Consider the following 23,017-nt stretch of genomic DNA (forward strand, 5'->3'; position numbering starts at 1 on the left):
TACTATTTTCATTGTTTCCTCAGATATACCAGTGATACATTCCCTGGCGAAATATAAATGTAAATATATTTTTTTAACATCTATATAAAATGTATGAATTTAATTACTAGAATTGCTAGACTATACTGATGCCTTTATAAATAACATGAAAAATTTACAACAAATGGTATATATATTAGTAAATTTTAAATATTTAGTTTTTACTTTTAGAAAAAAGAAACATTACATTTTATTTTATTTTAATATTATACTCCAAAAAGGTTGGCTTAACAGCACTAAAATTAAAGTTAACCTAGGTAAGATACATTGACAGAATAGTTACAAAATGAAATACTAACAATAATTTAATTGGTTCAAATAATGATACATATCATCAAATATAAACACAATAAACTAAACTAAGTACCTTTTGATATAATAAGGAAACATTTTTGCAAAATGTGAGTGAAACGCTGAAATTTGTGACAACTGAAAGCCTGTCAAACTTAAACAATTTCTAGGGAGATCTTGAAGGGATAACATCAAAGATGTAAAAATTCCGTCAGAGTCATTAAGGTGATGAGTCAACTGTATTGAAACAAGAGACCTATTATTATGTACTAAACATTATTTAATCCAGGGGTAGTCACCTCCCCATTTTTAATTTTGTTTTAGAAAAAAACATTTAATTCTTACACAAATGGGAAAATCTGAATAAAAATTGCTTTAAATGATTCTTTGTAAATATTTTTGACACACTTTTTACTCTTGTCAGGCTAATAATAGTTTTGAGTTGAACCATGTTTACCACTCTTGTTAAGCACATGAAAAATGATATGTTTTTCCAACCAACATTTATAGTTGTGACTAGGGATGTTCAAAGTAGAATCCCAAGGTATTCTAGAATAATAGGTTTCGAATCTAGAATAACGAATCCAGAATAGCGAATCCTAGTATATTTTTATTGAATTATCTAACCTTGGTTTTGTTTGGGGAAGGGATTAATCTTAATCTACCCCACAGGGCCCACAATCACAGCAATAAATCGCCCAAACAATTTTGTAACATGTGTACATTATAATTAAAAAACTCTCTCATATGTTTAACATTCTTAACAACTGTCATCTGAAGCCGTTCTGTAAACTGTAATATGTCAACTGTCCAGGTTGTGTCCAAAACTTATATTTTTGCCAATAGTGAGAAAATGCAACACTCCACACAGAAGTCTTAAGCAATTCGGTCCTGATTTTGAAAGCATTGTTAAGTCTTATTGCTTCTTTTTTGACTAACATGATCTGTTATGCAGTCAAATGATGTACTGCAAAGAATACAAAGTTATTATTGACATAACGAATTCTCGACAATTACGTTGTGCATAACTGCATAACTTCCCTGAATATTGGCCTAAAGTTGACCTGAAGTAACCCCATAGCGCATTTTGTGGACGGCCAGCACGTTTTGCAACGCTATGTTACTTTTGCAACTTAACGCATTTAGGGAAATTGCGAACTCCACACCTGACATTACACGTTAGCCGCTCGCCCAATAACGCTTGATTGACACTTAATTATTAGACGAACGTTATCGCGAGACGCGGTAATTGGTCGCCCGAAAAAACGCTGACTCTGCATTACGAGGTTACATTAAAGCAAGCACTATAAATTGGTCGCTGCGGCGACAGGCCAACTTACCACAAGCGTTTGTGCAATTAGGCGCAACAATCCGCGGTAAAACATTAAATTATATCGGTTCCAATTACCCGAAATAAATGGCAGAATTGGATTCGAATCCCATCTGGATTCGAATCCAAGGATTCGATATTCTACTTTGAGCATCCCTAGTTGTGACCAACATTTATAGTTGTATTTAATCAAGTTTAAATGAAGCAAGAGTTGCTCAAACATTTGGCCCACCATAGTTGACCATTTTATGATATTATTACATTGTTACCATTTTAGTAGCGGAAGTATTTTGCTGTTGAATGGAATCCACTGGGTATACTTTACTTCTCTCTTTCAAATACTTATGAAAATTAAAAAAAGCATCAAATAAATCCAATAGCAAAGCCATGAACTGTTTTGACAATGTTTCATGTTTTTTCTAAACACAAAACTTAGTTTCATAATTCAGTTTACATTAAACAGCAGTTAGAAAAAAGAGAAACATTGTACCTGTGATCTTTTATCAAATGGCAAAACCTTTAGCATGTCATGGTGTTGTGATACCACATCATTAAAAACGGCAGAGCTTTTGAAGCATCTTTCATATTTTTCAATCAAGGTTTTCAAAGTTTTGTTCTGAATTGATACTTCTTGCAACCTAAAGTATAGTTTTCTTTTTTTAAATTAGGTACTTGATGGTTTCACAGCTCTTTGGGGGTTCCTACAAGTGTTCATATAAAAACAATATGTTAAACATCGTGTTATAAAATTTTTCGACATAGATTTTTAAAATTTTCCTGGTAATGTAGGGTGTTTTTTTAATGTTCTATAAAAAGCAAATGTATTTGTTCAAGAAATATATTTGCAATTGTTCAAGAAAATGATAGGTTTCATTTAAGAAATGTTAAGCCAATCAAAACAAAAATTGTTAGCTGCTAAATAACTGCAACAAATCAATTTTCTGAGTGGCTAGGACAGGAGAATTTCTGCCAAGAAATGGTTAATGTGTATAGCAACACCACAATCAGTTGCCTGTTTTGAAGTTATTTAGCGCTGCTGTAAAATGTATAGCCATATCAATTACTAGCTCCTTAGAAAAAATAAAACAAACTGAAGACATCTAGTCAGGGCGGTATAAGCGCTGTGCGATTGTTAACGCTCAACAAAAAGCCACACATTGACAAACACATGGGCAAAACTTTAATCCCACACATCACAAGGAGTGGGGCAAAAATTTAATGCTATATCAATATTTTTTATGAAAATTTTTTTTTATACAGTATAACACTTTTTTGTGACCATATTTCAAGTAAATTGTATTCCCAAGACAGTTTTGCTGCTAGTCACACACAAATTTATCACCTTTCTCTGCTGCATGCCCTTTTGCTTTGTTGTTAAATGTAGTTAGCTTACAGCAACAAACAGACACTTCAAGACTTCCCATTACCTTGCGGCTCAGAATAAAACTTAACTTAATTGTGCTGTAGCTTTCTAATATCAAGGCAACCCAACTAAGGAAGTTGAGGATTTTAATTTACCAAGAAAAGCAGATTGATGATCAAGATGGTCCTCTTTGACTATTGTTACAGACTTGTAACATACAAATTAGTAAGTTGGCCTTATAAATATTTGAGGTCGTATTTTTTTTTCAAAGTTAGATTAGCATAGCAGAGTATGATTTGCTTGCTACATGTACCATGAAAATTTATGTTAATTATTACTACATTGACTCACAGAGAACAATTAGAAGGTCACCCTTTTTAGGTGTTCAGATTTTTCACTGCAGCTCCATGACTCAAACTGTCACAGAAAACATAAATCTGTTAATAATTTGTGAATGTCATAATGCAATTATTTTTCGGCTAAAAAAGGTTAAAATTCCGTCAAAATAAGTCTCAATTGTTTATCAAATGCACTTTAGTGGTGTTGTGAAGGTTGTATTGCATGTATTGTCTTTGTTGCATACTAGTTTGTAGTTTAACCCAGGGAAGGGGCATATCCAGAAAATCAAAAGGGGCGGTCTCGCATTTTCATCTTAAGGAATTCCCCTTGTTTCCGTCTGACATAAATAAATAATGACAGCATAAAAAATATTCAAACACAGCTAATTAACGTCCAGCTAAAGCAAATTCGCAAAGCGAACATGTGCGTCCAAACCGCTTAGTGTGCAATCGTTACCTTCATACGAAAAACTAAACCAAGACGGTAAAATATGTGTGATTTATTTTGGTACAATGATGTTTTAACTATCAGCTGCGCAGTTTTCAAGTTTCATGTATGGGACTAGCTAAATTATAACACCTTTCGCTACTTGCAATACTAAACAAAGAATCTTTTTTCCGGGTATTATTATGTTATGATTAGCGTAATATTTCCGCCGAACAGTGTGCCAAGTCAGCTAAAATACAAATTGCTGTTGAGAGAAAACAAGTTGTGCCAATTACACACTTAACACAAGGTCTTTTTCATTTACATTAGGCCATGCAAAAGACGAAAAACAGCGTTTTGCGTTTTTATTTTGTTTTTACATTATTTCAAAATGTGTAATCCAATTACAAATTAAAAACACTGCCGCTTCCAACAGTTTGGTAAACTCTGACATAAACCATAAACGACAATATCACAAAATGGCGGGGGGTTGAACCCCCAAACCCTCCAAAAAGTAAGCAAAATCCAAAATTAAACCGCTAAATTTCAGTTATAGGTATTAAAAAAATATATAAGCAGTAGACTTTTCTACTGAACGACTTGCATAGCTAACAGCATAAGTCCTATTAATGACACTGATCTTCTTCATACTTTTTATGTAATTTATATAACTACAAGTTTTAAATTATACCTAATGTGACACCAACTATCATATTACGTTTGAACCTGGGTCATCTATGATAACGGTTTTACTTTTAAAATGTCTTATTATTTTATGCAGATTGGCCTATATCATAAAGCAAAATAAGTATTTTAAAACATATGATTTTTACAGTGTATTGTACAATATACTTTAAAGTAATTAAGAATAAAATTTATTTGTATTGTCTTCACTAATTTAAACAAGCTAAATATTTTAATCCAATTAGGAATAAAAATGTGATCAAGTTTCAGAAAAAGATTTGTGTTTATTAAAAGGATGTGTTTCTGGAACCAAGACAACGAAAATGAGTCAAGAAGTTTTACATACTTTACTTTTAAATTTTCCTAAAACGAAAAGTATAATTCTGCACTATAACATAGGACACATATTTGGGCAACTTTAAGGCTTGAGACACATTTTGTGAAACATTTTTTCAAAAAATCTAATTATTAAAGGAATCTCAATGATACATTTTAGATTAGGCTAAAGACGAATGCACAGTTTGAAAAAACAACCTCATATTTAGGCAAAGCAAGATTTACATCCTTAGTTTAATATAAAAATTGGCCAACAAATTAATGTTGAAAGCATAATTAATTTAAGTGCCTGCTTCAGAGATGGTCCCAAGATTTTCTAATACAATTTGGAACATGGGTAAACATCATCTATGTATTAAACTGTTTGCGCTCTTGTGCGGGTTAGCTTTATATAAGTTAGGCACATAGATGGTATACCACAAATAGCAATTTAGAGGCTACAGTTGGATAAAAAATATTATCATGCCAAATCTAACATGGTGCTACTTAAAAAAAAACTGTTAAATAAATAATATATGCAGCCAGGCTTGATATGGCTATTTAGTCTAGTAGTAGTAGTAGTATATATATAAACCTGTTAAAATTGTCTTCTTGGCTTTTATTTATTTTAGTCGTTGACAATTCCAATTTATCTTTAAGGCATTGCTCTTCTTCTTTAAATTGTTCAGTAATCTGAACAAAAAAAACATGTTTATCTGTATTAAACTAGCAATTGGGCTGTGGCTAATATAATTTGATCAGTCAATGAAATCAAGAAGGTCCCAAAATATAATAAACTTTTGTAGCTTTATCAGTTAATTAGCAGTTAGTACTTAAATGAAATACATGCCAGACTTTAATATTTATTTTATGTTCTGTAAAAATACTTTAGTAGTCACTAATGCCAAAGCTTAAAAAAGTCGACAAATAATTAAAAAAACCTGACATCTTACGGAATAAGACTACCTTTAAAGCAAGTATTGACACTGACAAAAATTGTCAGACATGCAAAAGTTAGCAGAAATAGGTAAAGTTATGGGCCTAAAGCTTGCTAAAGTGGGTTAATGAACAGCAAGTGATTGAGCACGAGTAGAAACATGACCTAAATAAGTGATTCTCAAACTTATATGCACTGTCGTACCTTACAGTAATTCATACATCATGTCACTTACCCCATTTGTCGATTTAAAAAAATAAAACTAACACAAAAGATATAAAGTATAAAACAAATATTCAATTAAATAGCATGCTAAATAGATTGAATCCTTAGTTACAGCAGATAAAAATATAGTTGTAATCTGGTACATTTCCTCCCGTGAGTCCGCCATGGGTCACAGTAAATGGTGTTAGTTAAATAAGATGAATCAGCTGGGTAATGGACAACCTTTTCTTTATATTTGGAGTTATCTTGGTTAGGTATAATCGCAAATTATCCATTTCCTAATGGAAAGGTGATTTCTTTGTTTTGATAGCAATGTCATTACGACTAAAAATCTTTCATGGCCACAATATTTTTCACAGATTTTGTACTTGGGTTAACATACATAGTCTGGACCACCGCCTCCTTTCCAATGTAGGCAAGAGGCAATATTATGGCTGTATTACCCAAAACATTTTTCACGGTTCACAAATCTTATTTGATTTTCTGGGTTGCTTGTAGGAACCTTTAGACCCTAAGCCAGTGTTTCTCAACCTTTTTTACTTGGGGGCGAACCTTGAAACATATGAAAACCTGGCGGCGCACCTTGCGAGCACGAAATTTTTGAGGTGTACCGGTATTTGTTTTAAATTGGTGTCAATTTTCATAATATAGGCTTTTCAATTGCAAATCTTTAAAAGATCTCCAGCCTTGAGACCAAAATTGGAACAACATCAACTTTGGGAAATAATACAGTAAGGATAAGGCGTAATGACGAAATCGGAATCAGACCTAAATGGCAAAAATAAGGCCTATACCACCTTTTATCTAACCCCAAACCCCACCCATAACTATCACACATTCTCGGATAATTTCAACCCTAACCCAATTGAAGCCAAAACAGGAGCAACAAATCCGGGGCCAAAATAGCGGCGCCCAAATGGTGACAACAAGCGGCCAATCCCAGACAAGTGGCCCCCAAACATCCCATACCCTTTCCCTACAGTCTTAGCGTTATTTTGTCTATTTTAGTCTTATTCAGAACAATTTGGGACTTATTTTGACATGTTTAGGCCTTATCTAGACTATTTTAGATCTTATTCTGTCGTGATTACTGCGAATTTGGCGTTATTATGTCGGTGGTCTTAATACTATGGTATTGTAGATTGTCTAATTAAGATATTGCTACTTTGTAGGTCTTACTACGTTTTCTACTTGGAAGTACTGTGAAATCAATGAGCTAAGCTTAATGGGAGAGTAAAATATATATATATATATGTTAAACATATTAATTTTTCTTCGTTTTGCTCGCGGCGCACCTGGTAGCCTTCCACGGCGCACCGGTTGAGAAGCGCTGCCCTAAGCCTTCATGCATACCGTAGAACTATCAAACATAAAAGTTGTCACTATAGTAGTCTATCCAAAAGTATCTTCTTGCACTTTGCATGAATACTTACTGGGTTTTAAGTATGACATCGGGACTCGGGTGTATATATCAATCCTAAATAATTTATACCAAAAAAAGGAAAACAGAAAAATTTATGTCATTTTCTGTAAGTTACAGCCTCCTCTTTATGACCATGGACTCCATGAACTGAAACATTTTCAAAAATACAATGTCTGCGAAGTTAAATATTTATATACAAAAATATGTGAAAGTCTGTCAATTGACAGGGTAAAAAGGTTTTGTTACAGCAGTGGTTCTCAACCATTTTTTAACCGTGACACCTTTTTACTGCTGTCAAATAGTCGCGGACCCCTAACATTTTTCTGGTGTATTATCTGCTTTTGGTTCTTTTTAATTATTTAGTATATCTGCCTAGTGTTAAGTAGAAGTCAGTCTTGAAATGCGCGGATGTGTTTTTGACAATGTTAGACGTATGTCATCGTTGCCAACGATAGCATAAACTGAGTATAGGCTACATGTGAACTGTTGTAAGATTCAAGCAAAACCACAAAGGTTGTAAAAGAGATCCAAAAACAACTTTATAAAAAAGTTGAAAAAAAAAAAAAAAAAAAAAAAAAAAAAAAAAGTTGTTTTTGGATCTCTTTTACAACCTTTGTGGTTTTGCTTGAATCTTACGATATGGAGAAGAGATCAACAACTAGCAATGTTGGAGCAGGCTTAGATCCCAAAATTAACAAAAATAGTAATAATATTATTATTATTTCATCAATGAACTGTTGTAACGCTGCCTTACATTTTACCATCTATTTGTGTTACATCACAATGGAAGTGTTACGTCACATTCAAAGGGATTTACAATATGTTACAATGTAATTTGTCACTTACCGTTACCAAGATTGTGATGCATGTTACCCAGCCTTAATTAATTTAATAAAGGTATATTTTGAAGTTTTTGCGGACCCCCTGAAAACATTTTGCGGACCCCCAGGGGTCCGTGGACCCCCGGTTGAGAACCACTGTGTTACAGTGTTGGACTTTAGAACGGTTAAGGAATTATGCTCATTCCCCATGCTTTAAGAAAGATGTGGATACGTTGTGTTTACCAGACAAATTGCACGATTTGATCTTGGGAACACACCAGGAGCCATGGACCCTAACAAACCATATTCAATGTGGAACCCAAATGTTGCGGAGCAAAGACAATCACCAAAAGCACAGAGAGACACAAACCTTTAAAAGTGTCAAATTTTAAGTGGTTGTGTTATTGACAAGATGAATTACAGGCTAGACAAATTTTTGTGCTTTGCGCCAATCAACACCCTCTAAAATGAAGGCATGGTCGTATTAAACTATGTAAATCTATTTTTTACACTTCATGTTTTGTAGTGTAACTTGAATATGTTATGTTATGACTAGGGTGATTTGACTATTTTTTACCTAAAAAATTAAAATTTGGCATAAAAGACTTTTAAACAAACTTTTGATGTAACAGGAATACATTGATTAAAGTAACCAATGTTTTAAGGGCTGCATAAGGGTCTTGATGTTGTCAGTTGCTTGTTAAGAGCTTTTTAGTTTGTACATTAAAACAAACAGCTATAAAAATGCATCTTTTAAGAAAGAAGACGCAAGTAAACGCATATTATGGAAAATAGGAAATGGGATAATTGCAAATCAAAAAAAGAAACAGCGAATACTATTTATTATATTTGTATTATTCTTACAGTAATATGATTGTCCATTCTTGCAGTAATCTGGTTCTTTATAAAATAAGTTTGTTGACCCTTGGGCTAAACTAAATTGTAGTTAACAACAAAGACAACACATATGAGGCAAGACAACATTTGCCAATACAACTAAACTTTATTGGTAAACGACTTTTGATGTACCATATTTGCATAAGCATATTGGCCTATTTTGTTCACAATGGAACTTTATTTTTATTATTTCCTTTAGAACTGTGTTTTGACACATAAATGAACTGCTCTAAAGTTCAAAGGTTCTAGGCATAGTTAGAAATAGGGCGGCATAAACTGAGGTCATGATTTTTTTCTAAAGGTCTACACATAAATAAATAACCCTTTATACATAAATTGAATGTATGGAATTTTTGGTCGTTTGATAGTTTAGAACAGTTGTCGACAGCCCAAAATGCTTTTTCAAAAGCTATTGAAGGCCCACTATAATCTTAAAAAACCTGTTGTTCTTAAGCGAAATCTCGAATATTGAGCACAGTCTAATCGCACAAAAAATGCGTTTATTTATTTTAAATGTGCAAAACAACAATTAACATGACACGTAATGCTTGAGGCACATAAAAGACATTTGAATATTGCTCAAAACAGGCTGGCAGAATCTTGCCAGCCTTCTGGTGACACACATTTTTGGCCTAAATTCTTCGGTTTTTGGTCGCGCCCCTAAACTTAAATAATGTGTTCGTTTAAGGCAGTGTTTATTAACCTTTTTTACTTGGGGGCGCACCTAGAGGCATATAAAAACGTGGCGGCGCACTTTGGGAGCGAAGCATGCGCGAAATTTTTGAGATGTAACGGTATTTGTTTAAAATTGCTTGAATTTTTCATAATATAGGTTTTATAGTTGCATATCTTTAAAGAGACTCCAGACTTGAGACCAAAATTGGAACAACATCAACTTCGGAATAAAAGACAGTTAACAGGGTTGTTCCTAAGCAAAAATTTACACTCGCCAGCCTGGCGAGCGGCTATCAATCAGCACTCGCCCGGACGAAATAACACTCGCCAAATTTGTTGGCACGCCGTCTGCAAATTTTCGTCCTAGCGCGGTCATATCACGGGTTATCGTTAACCTGTCTCATAGTTTCTATACGAAAACATTAGTTTTTATAAAAGTCTGGTCGTTTATGTCCATGCGTGGATAAACAAATTAATGACCCATAAAGCAGTTTATGCTTAAAACAATGTTTTTTGCCGAAGTATTTTTAACAATCTTTCGTGAAAAAATTAATACTGACAATTTAGTAGCCACGGCCTGCTTGTTTTCCATTTTTCTAAAACTTCTTGCGCTCTCATTTTTTCGTATTCTGGTTTTTCTGTGCTTAAGGGACGTTTCACCACAGGTTGCTTCGCACCACTAACAAAACGCCACATTTCGCCTAACACTATCTATAGTTATTGGTTGAACAGCAAATAATGGCAAAATAATTGTAAATTTACAACTAAACCATTCATTCGTAAAACATGCACCAGAGGTTCTGTGCTGCGCGACGCCAGTTGGTCGTTTCACTTTTTCCAGGGGCGTACGCAATGGCTTTGATTCGTATATTAACATAGGTGCGATATAAAATATTTACAGACAGTTATATTTTAGGCTTTGGCTTGGTTGACCGACGTCCGACATGAACTAACTTCAGCAATTGCTTATAATTTTCGTATACAAACAATTCAATAAATGCAGTAGGCTAAAGTAAAAATCTTATCGCTGGGTACATCGCAAGTTCAATAAACTTTTTCAAAGGCGCCAACGACTGGGTTAAACATTAAAAAATTAACAAACATTTAAGTTAAACAAAAAACCTCATAACTATTTACTACTGCAGCAACGTCTTTTGATTGTTTGCCGGTAAACGATTTTTTAAAACGGGACAAAGAGTCTTTATTACGGGCTTCGAACATGACTTCGATTAACCTTATTATTTGTGTAGTGTTGAATGTATTTGCGCCTTAGTGTTTAAGGAAATAACTGGCGCTAAGAGATATTTTGCTTCAGTGGTGTTTAGCACAAATCGCCCTACACTAACTAATTAAATTCCCCGCCGAAGTCACTCGCCAGTCGGGCGAGTGGGTTTCAATCAGCACTCGCCCGGAGCGATTTGCACTCGCATTGGCGAGCGGGCGAGTGCTTAAGCCCAACCCTGGTTAAGAATAAGGCTTAGCCTAAATAGGATTAATGCCTACTAATAGTCGTAATAATGACGAAATTGGAACCAGACCAAAACGGTTAAAATAAGGCCTATACATTTTATCTAACCCCAAACCCCAAACCCCACCCATAACTATCACTAACTTCCCTAATATTTTCAACCCTAACCCAATTGCTAACACCACCAACTACCCGCCTAAGCCAAAACAGGGGCAAAAAATCCGAGGCCAAAATAGCGGCGCCCAAATGTCGTCAGCAAACGGCCAATGCCAAACAAGTGTCCCCCAATCATTCCATACCCTTTCCCTACAGTTTTAGGCATTATTTTGTCCATTTAAATCTTATTGAGATTAATTTTGGGCTTAATTCGACATGTTTAGGTCTTATCTAGACTATTTTAGATTTTATTTTGTTGTGGTTATTACTGCGAATTTGGCATTCTTATGTCGGTGGTCCTAATACTACGGTATTATAGATTATCTGATTTAGATAATGCTGCCTTGTAGGTCTTATTATGTTTTCTACTTGGAAGTACTGTGAAATAAATGAGCTAAGCTTAATGGGAAAGTAAAAAATATATAGATGTACATCTATTATTTGTTCTTTTTGCTCGTCATAAAATTTGGTGGTTTTGGTGCGCCATAAAAGGCTGCCAAGTGCGCTGCGGCGCTCTGTTTGAGAACCACTAGTCTTAAGGAATGTATGAACCTAACCATGTTTTGGCAATAAACCAGGGTATTAATAAGCAAATTATACAACAAAACGTTGCGCCTAAGGCGCAACATTTTTTGTGACATTAAGTTTATAACAAATACATAAGGGGCATGTGAAGGTACAACCTGGGGTCTTGGGGTGCACATGTCTGCTTTTCTTACTCTTTAACTATTACATAGATAAGCTGTTTCAGGCAAACTTGCGTAAAAACATGCAGCTCAAAACCAGATTAAAAACACACAAAAAAAAATTCTTTGAATAAATTAGGATAATTAGGACCAATTTATATTGCTCGAAATAATGATATAATAAAACTTAATAGAAATTGGCACAGTCACAGTGTAACATGGCACATTGCAACATAGTATGCATATTTCCTTTGGGACAGATAGAGCAAACTCGGGCTGAAATTTGCGCGAAGCGTGAAATTTTTTTGCGTTTTTGTGTTTAAAACAACCAAAGATATATACCAGGGGTGTTCAAATGATTTCTGCCATGATCCGCCACAGTCAAACCTGACAACATGATGATCCACCAAATGCGAATAGTAAACATATTAGACACGCTTTAATTTTTATGGTGCTTTATTTATGTAAATGTAGCCTACAACATATTGATAACTTTGTAAGAGTCAAAAGTGAAGTGTGCTACAGCACCAAGATTGTTTCAGTGAGAAAAATGATGAGTTGGTTTAGACCAGGGGTCGGCAACCTTTTTCTAGTCGCGGGCCAACACCAAACTCGGAAAGCACAAAAATTTAACTGAGAATTGTGTTATTAAAATGTTAGAACAACTTTTAATCAGGCGGACCTCGGATCTTTTTTTTTCACTTAAAATTTCACATTTAAGGAGGCAGTAAGTGTTGGTGCACAGCGCGAAAAAGGGCGTTTGTTTGGTTTAAAATTCGAGCCCAAACATTGTCATCCATACTCCCAATTAAAAGTGTAATAAAACTACTTTAAAGAAACGCGATAACTTTAATAGTTAATCTTGTTTAGTGTTTGTTAACCTTTCTAAATCAGGCACGTGGCGCATTTTTTACGTATACCGGCATTTCTTTTAAATTTGTTGCAAGTTTTTATTACATTGCCGAAAATAAAAAATGTTAAAAAATATATGTCCAATATTTTTGAATACGTTTTCCGTTAACGGCAACGAAGCGCTTATATAGTTCAAAAGACAGTATCAAAACGTAAACAAGTTGGACGCAGCAAGACCATTGGCGCGAAGCGCTAAAATTTTTCGCACTTACGTTTTTTTTTAGTTAAAATAGTCAAAAAGTATTTGAAATGGACTTGTATCTAGTTTGTCAAAGAGGCGGCAGACCGAATGAATTACATTGGCGGGGCGCATCCGGCCCGTGGGTTGCCGACCCCTGTTTTATACTTCAGGTCTTAATAGCATCGAATTGGGGCTTTCTGTCGCTAACGGATATCCTCAAACGCTCACAAAGATTAGCATTTGGGAGTCTCGTTCTATGCTTGAAATTTTACAAAATTCATTAACACTGACAATAGGTATTCACATAAGACACTGTAGAAAGTTTATGTTTTCAAGACTACATTAGAAGATCCGCACAAAAGGTTGAAAAGATCCGGAACCAGATCGCGATCCGCCATTTGAACATGACCGATATATACTTTAGGCCTTAGGTGGGAGAAGCATAGCCTGGAAGGCTAAATCCCTAATATGCCGATGCGAATGTTATACCTGTACATTTAACAGGAATGGGGAATGTAACTCAATATACAGAAATTCAACCCAATATAGGAGTACTTGGCCCTTGCCAATCAAAGTAAAACTGCAAACACATAACAACTCTATTATCAAAATTGTGTACTTTTTGAAATAATAAACAGTCTATATGCCTTACACTGGCGTTTTCTCACTTAACACCGTGCTTCACACTACTGCAACGTTTTTTAAAATGGCACAACAAAATTAATATCTGCCAAATGTAGTGTGTATATGTTATACGACACCCCTAAAATTTTTTTTTTGTTTATTACTTTAATTTTTTTTTTTTGCACCAATTTCTTCGGTTTTCTAGCTGATTCTTCGGCCGACATAGTCACCAAGTCGCCAGCATTCTGCCATACTGGCTCAAAATAACCGAATTTATAATATAATTTAACAGAAATTTGGCTTTGTGTAGTTTACAGGTCACATGCTAAAATAGGAAAAAGTACAATTTGGGCGGTACATCTCCTGGTGGCCCAATGATGCAAAAATGAGTCTAAATAAATGTACGGCTATTATACGGCCACAATTACATGATAAAACTGAAATTTTAAAAATTAGCACGCGGCCAACTAAAATAGTCTAAAACAGTGGTTCCCAACACGTTTTTCAGGCGACCCATTTTGAAAAAAAAAAGAATTTTGTATAATCTTGCGACCCAAGCAAATACAAGATTGCGTTGGAAACAAACTGCACTACAAAAGCAGTTACTTTTTCGGAAAATAATATGTTTATTAAATCACCAATGAGATAGTTGTGCTCCCTTGCTCTCAGTGAGTTTTTGAAGTCGAGGCGTAATTTTGTTTGAGCATATAGAGTCACGCATGTCAGCTTAACTTCCAGCCGGCTTTGCAGTTCAGTTTTCATATTTTTTTGTGAAAAGATACAATATGCCTGAAAAACAAGCGACCCCCCAAAATAATCAAGCAACCCAACTTTGGGTTGTGACCCATGTGTTGGGAACCACTGGTCTAAAAGGCCCACTTTGGGGTTGAGGCCCACAGTTTGCCAACCACTGGTTTAGAATAGCTTTGAACTTGTATATCATTTATCTAAATAACAAAATTATTTTACAAGGTTATAGGGCCGTATCAATTTATTAGCATGATACCACTTACTTTAGCATGATTTTTCTCTAGGTTAGAAAGCGTTTTGGAGAGCAGATGTTTCTCCTCTTTTAAAGTCTCCAGCTCATTTCTCTGGTTTTCTTCTAATTGTCTGTTTTTTCGTTCAGCTTCAAATATCTGAATTTAAAATCATAAAATTATTAGCAAATGCGTTTAAATTATAGTCTTATGATTTAAAAAATTACCTTATTAAACTGTTAATAAATGCTATATGTTTTTCCCCAGAACTATATGTGTTGTTTCTTTAATCTATGTAACTGCCAACAACAATTTTTCAGCATAAAACAAAATCTTTGCCATTAATATCAAGCAATTATCGCTACTCGATTTTCAAACGGGGTAGATTTTAATGATTGTTTGTTTAAAGTATTTCTAATAAATTTTATCTTTGTCTTTTCACCAGACAATATTTATTTATATATTGCTGTAAGGGGACAACAATGTATAAATTTGAGAACCAGTGGTGTATACTAAGATACTAAGTACTTGACAGACATTTTTGACCTAAAATGCTATTGCAAGGCCCCACACATATTTTGGTTGGAATTTATGAGAAAATGTCTGTGTTTCAGAGGGGGCTGGGCCCAGGGAAGGTTGACAAGCAATAAATGACATTCCAATGAAGACAAAAGTTCTGCAAAGAATATTGTGGTCCCAGAAGATTTTCAGCCATGACGCTATTGCTATGAAAATAAATAAATCGCTTTTCAATTTGTGAGGTTGGCACTACACCAATACATGCCCAATTGCAAACACTTCAGCTGGGATGCCAATTGACATTAAGCTGGATGACTTATGGAAAGTCTGTTGATTGTTTAAAATTTAGTAAAAGCATGCAATGAGTAAGAGCTGATCCAATTCAATTTTTTTAGTTAAATCTGAGAAGCTTTGAAGATTATTAATAACTAATCTGTGACCACTTAGGCCCCGATTCTTCTATAGATAATTTGGCCCAAAACAATAAAAATATTACAACATTATTCAGAACATAGTTTGGTTGTATGTTATTTCAACTGGAAGTTTTAAACTTTCAATCACCATTCCTTTGCTTAGTTAAATTTAATAAACCACAATCTGTAAATAATACTTATACCAACTGATAATCATCGGTGTTAAGTATGCATTTGTTTAAACAGTGTTTCAAAGAGTTAGAAGAATTTTATTTTACCAATGGTTTTCTAGAACTAGTTTTAAAAATAAGGAATGAAAAGATTTATGGGTATACGTTTATGGTAACTAAGTATAAATGGACCTACTTGTTGATGAAGCATTTCATTTTCTTTGATTTTGTTTTCCAAATCTTCATCTAAAGCGATTGCAGAATGTTTGAAAGGAGCAACCTAAAATATTTAAACTAGTTGACACAAACTAAATATTTTCATAAATGATTTAAAACTGTCTCTCAACCAAGTTGAGGTTGTAGAAAATGGTAAATTGGCAGTTTATCGATTCAAGTGTTTCTTAACTTCTTAAAGCACACAACCTCCTAATAATATGTTCTTTAAGCTTTTCTAAAACCTTAAAAAGCAAAATAATTGCACAAAATAAATTGATTAAACTTAAAATATCCTGATGAGCCAGTAAAACTTGGGTGAAAAAGCTTACATTATTGAAATCCACAATAATGTGGCCATAAATAAAAAAAGGATTTGCTGGAATCAGGCAATATTAGGACTGAAACTTAAAAATTGCACAAAGCGCAGAATTTCTTCGTATTTATAAAAATTAATTAGTAAATTTAATAGTTGAAGGACAAATGCCTCCTGCTATCAAAACCAGCACTATTTTGCATTCAATTGGTAGCATTCAGGGGCATGTATCCAGAAATCTAAAAATGAAAAAAAATATATACAAAAACTGCCAATAGGCAGTGAAAGCAAACACCATGCCAGGCACTAGCACACTTTAAACCTAAACCAAGAATATGAAATATGTGTGATTGATTTTGGTACATTTATAACTCCACTACCAGTAGTGCAGTTTCCTAAGTTCCATGTACGACCTACGCTAAATTACAACCAAACCTTTCGCCACCTGCAATACAAAACCAATAAATTCTCCCCAGGTGTTGTTACATTTCTGTTTCCTTGAAGAAGGCGATTTGAATATTTCTCATTGTGTTGTTGCTAGCACTTTTTCTATCATTTTTTCTATAAGTTTTTTCCTTTGTGTGTTTTCCATATATTGTACTACAAGCGTTCGGTGTCATTCACCCTCAAGAAGACGATTCGAATAAAAAGGGGTTAGTTAGCTTCAAAGGGTTAGTTAGCTTCTTTTACAATACAATTACCAGAGGATCTGTTTTTGATTATCAATATAATGCTGGGTAGCAACAGTTTATATATTCTTGTTTCATTGTAAAATTACAGAATAAACTAATCTATTCTTTGTCGAACAGACACTTGTCGATCAGCCAACCTGAACGAACAGACAAAGGTATCAAAAAAAAATATATTCAGCGTTTTCTATCAACCCAGGTGTATACAAAAAACAAAATACACCACTGGTGGCACTTATAGCACTGGTGGCACTTATATAAATACACCACTGGTGGCACTTATACCTTTTGCTTGGATGTTTGAAAACCTTCAATTTCAGATTGTAATATTTTCACTCTATGAAGCATTTGTTCATTACGGAAATTACAGCTGTCCACTTCTTGTTCCAGCTGACGAATTCTTTTATCGCGTTTATGTAATTCATCCTAAAAAATAAAAATATAAACACAAATGAAAAGCCATTTAAGAATGTTTCCAATATACAAAAGATTAATGGAAGATTAGTGATTAGTATAATAGAGAATAAAATACCTACATACGCATAATCACACATGCACATTTTATGACAAGGATTGTATATCAAAGATAACAAGAATTCCTCCAAATAAGAGTTATACAGATACAACATCATTCGTTTTATTATGCAAATCCTATTTTGCATTTTATCAAAAAAGTTATTCTCACTTACTGGATTATATAATTTTATGAGCACCACATTGGGTGCATTGTCTGAAGACTTTGGACGACCAAACAATAAACTGACTTGTCAACTTCTGCCCCAAAATCTAGCCTGGAAAATCCTGGCTCATACGAAACAACAACTTACTGGATCATGAAAAATCCTTGCTGTGATTATTTAACATAAATGGCAAGTCACCATGTGTGCTTGCATTTTGGTAAAAAAATTACTCCGCAAGATAGTTTCACTTTTTTAATTTTTCGAATGTTTAGTTGTTGTGTCTGTCCTCATTGAGGAATCATGTGGTTTCAGGCAGTTTGTCGAAAAGTTATGTTCAGTTTTAGGCCTAAGAAAATTCTACTAGTCTTTACTCTGCATACAAATTAATACAGTGCTTTTCTAGAAAAAAAGTAAATCTTCTACGAATCACTGCTTTGTTAAATATTTTCATAATTTTTTTCTGCTTCAGCAATAGCCCTATGCCATCTGCCATAAACTTAGCATTACACAGAATGTAGTTGATTTGGAAACTCCTTCAATTTATATTGTGTAAGAGGTGAGACATTGCATCACTTTACTCTGGCTGCTACTCCAAAACAATAAAAAATGTTTTTACAGTTAAAATACCAGTTACCAATTCAGTAATACCTGTTTTCTTAATTAATATTTTTTTCCTGGCACCACCCTTAATTTTGTTGTGGATTTCTCCTTTTTAAAAGGATGCAGCAGAGCGTTGTGATATACAGTTCAATAAGCTCTGGAGTAAGTAATTGAAATAAAACAATACATGTAACTCATAACAATAAAAAGTTTTAAAACATACATACAATTTTTAAAAAAACTTGAAACTAAGTAATGTTTTTTGAAAGGTGTTTTGCACCTCCTTACAACTATTCACTTCGCCCAGCTAAACAATCCCTGGTCTAGTGGCACAGCAACATAATAACACTTTGCATCACCAGCAGGTAATCACTTCTAACTCTTATTTTAACTAACTCGCTGCTTTAGGTTCAAAACATGTTGTTGTTTTTTATTAAGTTTATTGGAGAATTTATACAACTGAACCTTAAATAGTCAGATACACACTATTGCATGGGGGAATGCTTAATACAGCTTGTCTATCTAGGACGTGTCTTATCGCAGTTCTTACGAAAAGACAAACTATTTCATTTATTTGGTTTTGTTTTCACATATAATTTTTTTTTTGACAAAAGATTTTATGTAAACAATAAACAATATATTTTAAAGAAAGCATATTTCAATTACCTGCAGGTGCATTGACTTTTCCTTTGCATCAACAACACCCCTTCTAAGAACTTGATTCTGAGCCTTTAGCTACAAAAATAAATATAAAAATATTTAGAGAAATCTACTAACACAGAAATAGTTTAATCCTTCCTAGGGATCAGTTGTATTATATTAGAAGGGTTACTGCATATGTTCAATATACTGGAAGGCTTTAGGATGGATTACCAATATCAGTTGGCGGGTCAAGAAACGACTATATAGTTGGCGGGTCAAGAAACGACTATATTTAGCTGGTCAAGAAACGACTATAGCGCTGAGGATAATCAGTCTGGACCAAGTAACTCAACCATGGAATATACATTAATAGTGTAATATGTGGAATTAGTACTTTCAATCAACATAATGCTTATGAATTAATGTACGAATATACTTTGGATTATTTAAAAAACACACTAAACAAATTGGATTAAAAAACATAAAAATATTCTGATAAAAAGTTGTTGGCTGGGTGTTGCTGTCAGGTTAATAGACAGGATATTAGATGTCAATTTAGCTTGCTCAGGGTGCTTTGTTTACCCCTAGCATCACATTGAGTGCTTGGGATATAAAAATAACAATGATAAATCTATAAGTAAAATAGTGTATGTAGTTCTGTTGATGGGTCTGATTTAGGACTTGACTTGCGCATAAATTCAAAAGCAAAATTTTGGGTACAGTCTTTTAATTTATCTTTAGCTACAGTACAGTGGCACAGAACTGCAACTTTGTCTCACCTGATATCAAGAACGCTTGTCAGCAATCCTAAAAGCCCAATACTTTTTATATGGTTGCCACTCACCCACTTATTTTACCAAACATTTTTGCGGTTGCCATAGATCTATTCAAGTCCTAAAACCGCTAAATACTTACTAAGTCCACCAAATATGTTTGCATACAAGATTTCCTATCTTTCAACCTTAGTTTTAAGAGGTAGCTTAATGTATTTCGATTTGTTTGGCTAGCGCATCAACTTGATCATTCTTATAAATAAAATCTTAGACCGTTCTTATAAATAAAAAGTACCATTGTCAGTACTGGTTTATTCAAAGCTTTCCTCGTACAGAAGAATAAAATTTATGGAAGCTGTGAATATTATTGGTCAGCGCTGTTACACAACACATTATTTTTAAACTGAAACACAGTAATCCAAGAGATAGTTTAATGTGTTCCAAATGTGACATTGACTTACTTACCTTCATAAATAAAATATAAATGTATGTGGGAACGAAGTAGTTTCTTGATAAAAATTATGTTGTGTATTTCTTTAGTAAGTAAAAGGCAGAAAAGCTGTGCACCAGCTTTGACAAAATTAAGCACCAAAAACTATGCAAACCAATAGTTTATTTCAGTGTGGCAGAATGCTGGCAATCAGTCAGAAAATCAAAGAAATTGGTGTATATAAAATACATTTTTTTAAGATCCATTTCACAAAAAAACCTTGTTGCTGTTTTCACACATATTCAATCTAATACACTTTTTAAGCTCGAATAGGAAGGAACACTCCACACTACAGTTGGTGTGAGTTGATTTAATGTGCCATTCTAAAAAAAGTAACTGGATTGGGAAGCACGTTGTTTAGTGGGAGCAAAGGCAGTGCTAGGCAGATAGATTGATAATGATTTTAAAAAGTAATCAAGCGCTTAATTACTCCTATATAAACCTAAATAAGCAAGCAGGCCATGTTTCTCCACTTAAATAAACTATCTTTTTTGGTCAGTTTTTAAACATGTAAATGCAAAGATTTTTACAGTTGACAAAAACTTTGTTTGTGATTTCCTATGTTCCTGTCTCACAAAAAGTGTTGCACAAATCTAATCAGCAAAAAAGCCCAATGCATGCTACGTTGCGCTGTGTGAATCAGAACCTTGGCCAACAATTTCCATTAAATTGGACTATAAATACCTTTATTTAAGGCACTATATAAAATCTAACAAAATAAATGTCTTTCTTCGTGCTTCGCGCATTGACTAGTTTTAAGATGCATGTTTGCACAAATAAGACAAGGGCAAGATCTGCCAGCCTGGTTCATTTATATATACACGTTAAAATTTGTCAAAATCGTTCAGAAAATTAACAAAAACTGTAGTGAGCTTTTAGAAATTATCGTAGTTTGAGATATGATAAAAATTGAGTTTCGAATATCATCCAAAACCATTTTAACAGTATTATCTTCGTTTGAGCAACATAAAAAATTTATAGCCTTCTTAAGGGCCTAAAATAGAATGCGCTTAATCATTTTTTAATATAATACGAAAACAAAACAGAATAAATGTTATTGTCAACATAATAAAAAATAATTAAAAAACATGCACTTACTTAGCAAATAATTTGAAGGTGCACATAACATAAATTCAAATACTTTTGAAAAACTTTTGGAAAAACATGGTGTTTTTTAAAGATTTTTCAATGCACAAATCAATTCAAAGACTTTTAAACATTTAAATAACTCTGTATTGGCTGTGACTTTTTTCGGTGGTGATTTGCATTTATCCTATTTCCTAGTTCTATAATATGCTAGATTTTTGTTATTTTTTGAAATTATTTTTATCTTGTATGTCAACTATAGTGTTTGCTTAACAATTCTATAAAATAACTGACAACATGTTTTTCTTTGGTATTTTTATTGCTGTTTGTCGCTTTAATATGCCAAAAATTTCAATTAGGCATTTTCACAAGATTTGCCAACAACAGAAAAAATAACTGATTGCTGTTCCACCGGTCGCCAGTAAAACCAAGTGGCGAACCATTGAGTTAAAAAAGTGATTGCACTACTTACCTTAGAATACTCTAGTGCAAGTTTTTGATACTTTTCAGAAAGATCTGACATATTTGAGTGATTTTAATAATATTAAGTTCAAAAGAAACATTTTCTAAAAACAAAAAAGAGGATGTAACCGATGGGTTAAGAACATATAGTAAATTACTAAAAGTTATGTAATAGGATATAAAAATGACTTTATAGCTATGAAATTGATGCTCGTTTAACACATAGGCTTGTTTAACACAAGTCTAACTGCATACTATTTTTTTTAGGTTTGCAGGTTGGTTTAAATGAGAAACACCTAAAGTTAAAAAGAAAGTTATGTTATTATTCCACTATAAAAATGATTAAACAATTATGATTGACATAGCAAGAAACAACCTTGGAATAAGGTACTTGCACATTATCTTTATACATTCTATCAAAAGTTTGTGTCAATATTCTATACAGCAGTGATCGCAAATACCTGTCTTGTAGGCCACATGTACTATAAGAAAAAATAATGAATTTTCTTTTTTACTAACTCATTCGTTTCAGTTTTAGGCCAACAACATATCTTTAGAAATGAACTAAAACCTAATATTTAGGTGTTTTATTTACTGTGTTTCTTTGCTTGTTGACCTTTTAACATTTTTAATCATCTTGTGCAAGTGTCAAAACCTAGGCCCAAGGTCACATGGGTCCAAATAAATTATGTGTCCCACTAAATACTGCTTAATATAGCGATGGCCAAACATTTTTACTTTGCTCAAAAGGTAGGCAAACTTCAGAGGGCTTGGAAGCATTGGTTCCTCTAAAGCTCTATTCCGCTTTCTGGAAATATTTATCTTACATTCTTTCTGTATGACTAGAGGCTGGCGCCGTGTGGGCTTTTTACAAAACACAATTTATGTGAAGCTATCTAGTTATGAAACTTTTGCATATTACACAAAATTTATGGCTTTTGCAATCATTGTTTCTTAAATTACATCAGCACAAATTTAAAAATTGGATCAACAATTTTATGCTTCGTTACTTTTACATAGTTTTATGTGCAGCCTTACAGCTTTTAGGTCAATGGTCCTAATAATTTGCTCCAAAATCATTGTGATATACATAGTATATTTGTGAGAATGTGATTTTTGATGTGACCAATGGCCAAAGGGTCAAGTCTCTTTCTAAAGTGAAAACTTTTCCAGTTTTAACGTTATGAATGCA

The 23,017-nt window shown here is 33.6% G+C and overlaps 1 protein-coding gene across 2 annotated transcripts in view; it reads right to left on the reverse strand.

The window, feature by feature from the left end:
* The window catches only part of LOC146168139 (protein phosphatase 1 regulatory subunit 21-like), a 49,555-nt gene extending 27,624 nt beyond the window's left edge, over positions 1-21,931 (reverse strand). For both annotated transcript variants that reach the window (XR_014498637.1, XM_083389294.1), the window contains exons 1-9: positions 21,836-21,931; positions 19,039-19,107; positions 17,378-17,518; positions 16,071-16,154; positions 14,806-14,931; positions 5,383-5,480; positions 2,151-2,298; positions 1,930-2,079; positions 407-567 (exon numbers count right to left, since the gene is read on the reverse strand). Coding sequence is in view for 1 of the 2 variants with exons in the window: in XM_083389294.1 (XP_083245420.1) it covers positions 407-567; positions 1,930-2,079; positions 2,151-2,298; positions 5,383-5,480; positions 14,806-14,931; positions 16,071-16,154; positions 17,378-17,518; positions 19,039-19,107; positions 21,836-21,886 (1,028 nt within the window). In the remaining variant the exon portion in view is untranslated. The remainder of the gene's footprint in view (positions 1-406; positions 568-1,929; positions 2,080-2,150; positions 2,299-5,382; positions 5,481-14,805; positions 14,932-16,070; positions 16,155-17,377; positions 17,519-19,038; positions 19,108-21,835) is intronic.
* Between the last annotated feature and the right edge of the window lie 1,086 nt (positions 21,932-23,017).

This window comes from Ascidiella aspersa, chromosome 1 (assembly GCF_963924565.1).
Source record: "Ascidiella aspersa chromosome 1, kaAscAspe10.2, whole genome shotgun sequence".
Lineage (NCBI taxonomy): Eukaryota > Metazoa > Chordata > Ascidiacea > Phlebobranchia > Ascidiidae > Ascidiella > Ascidiella aspersa.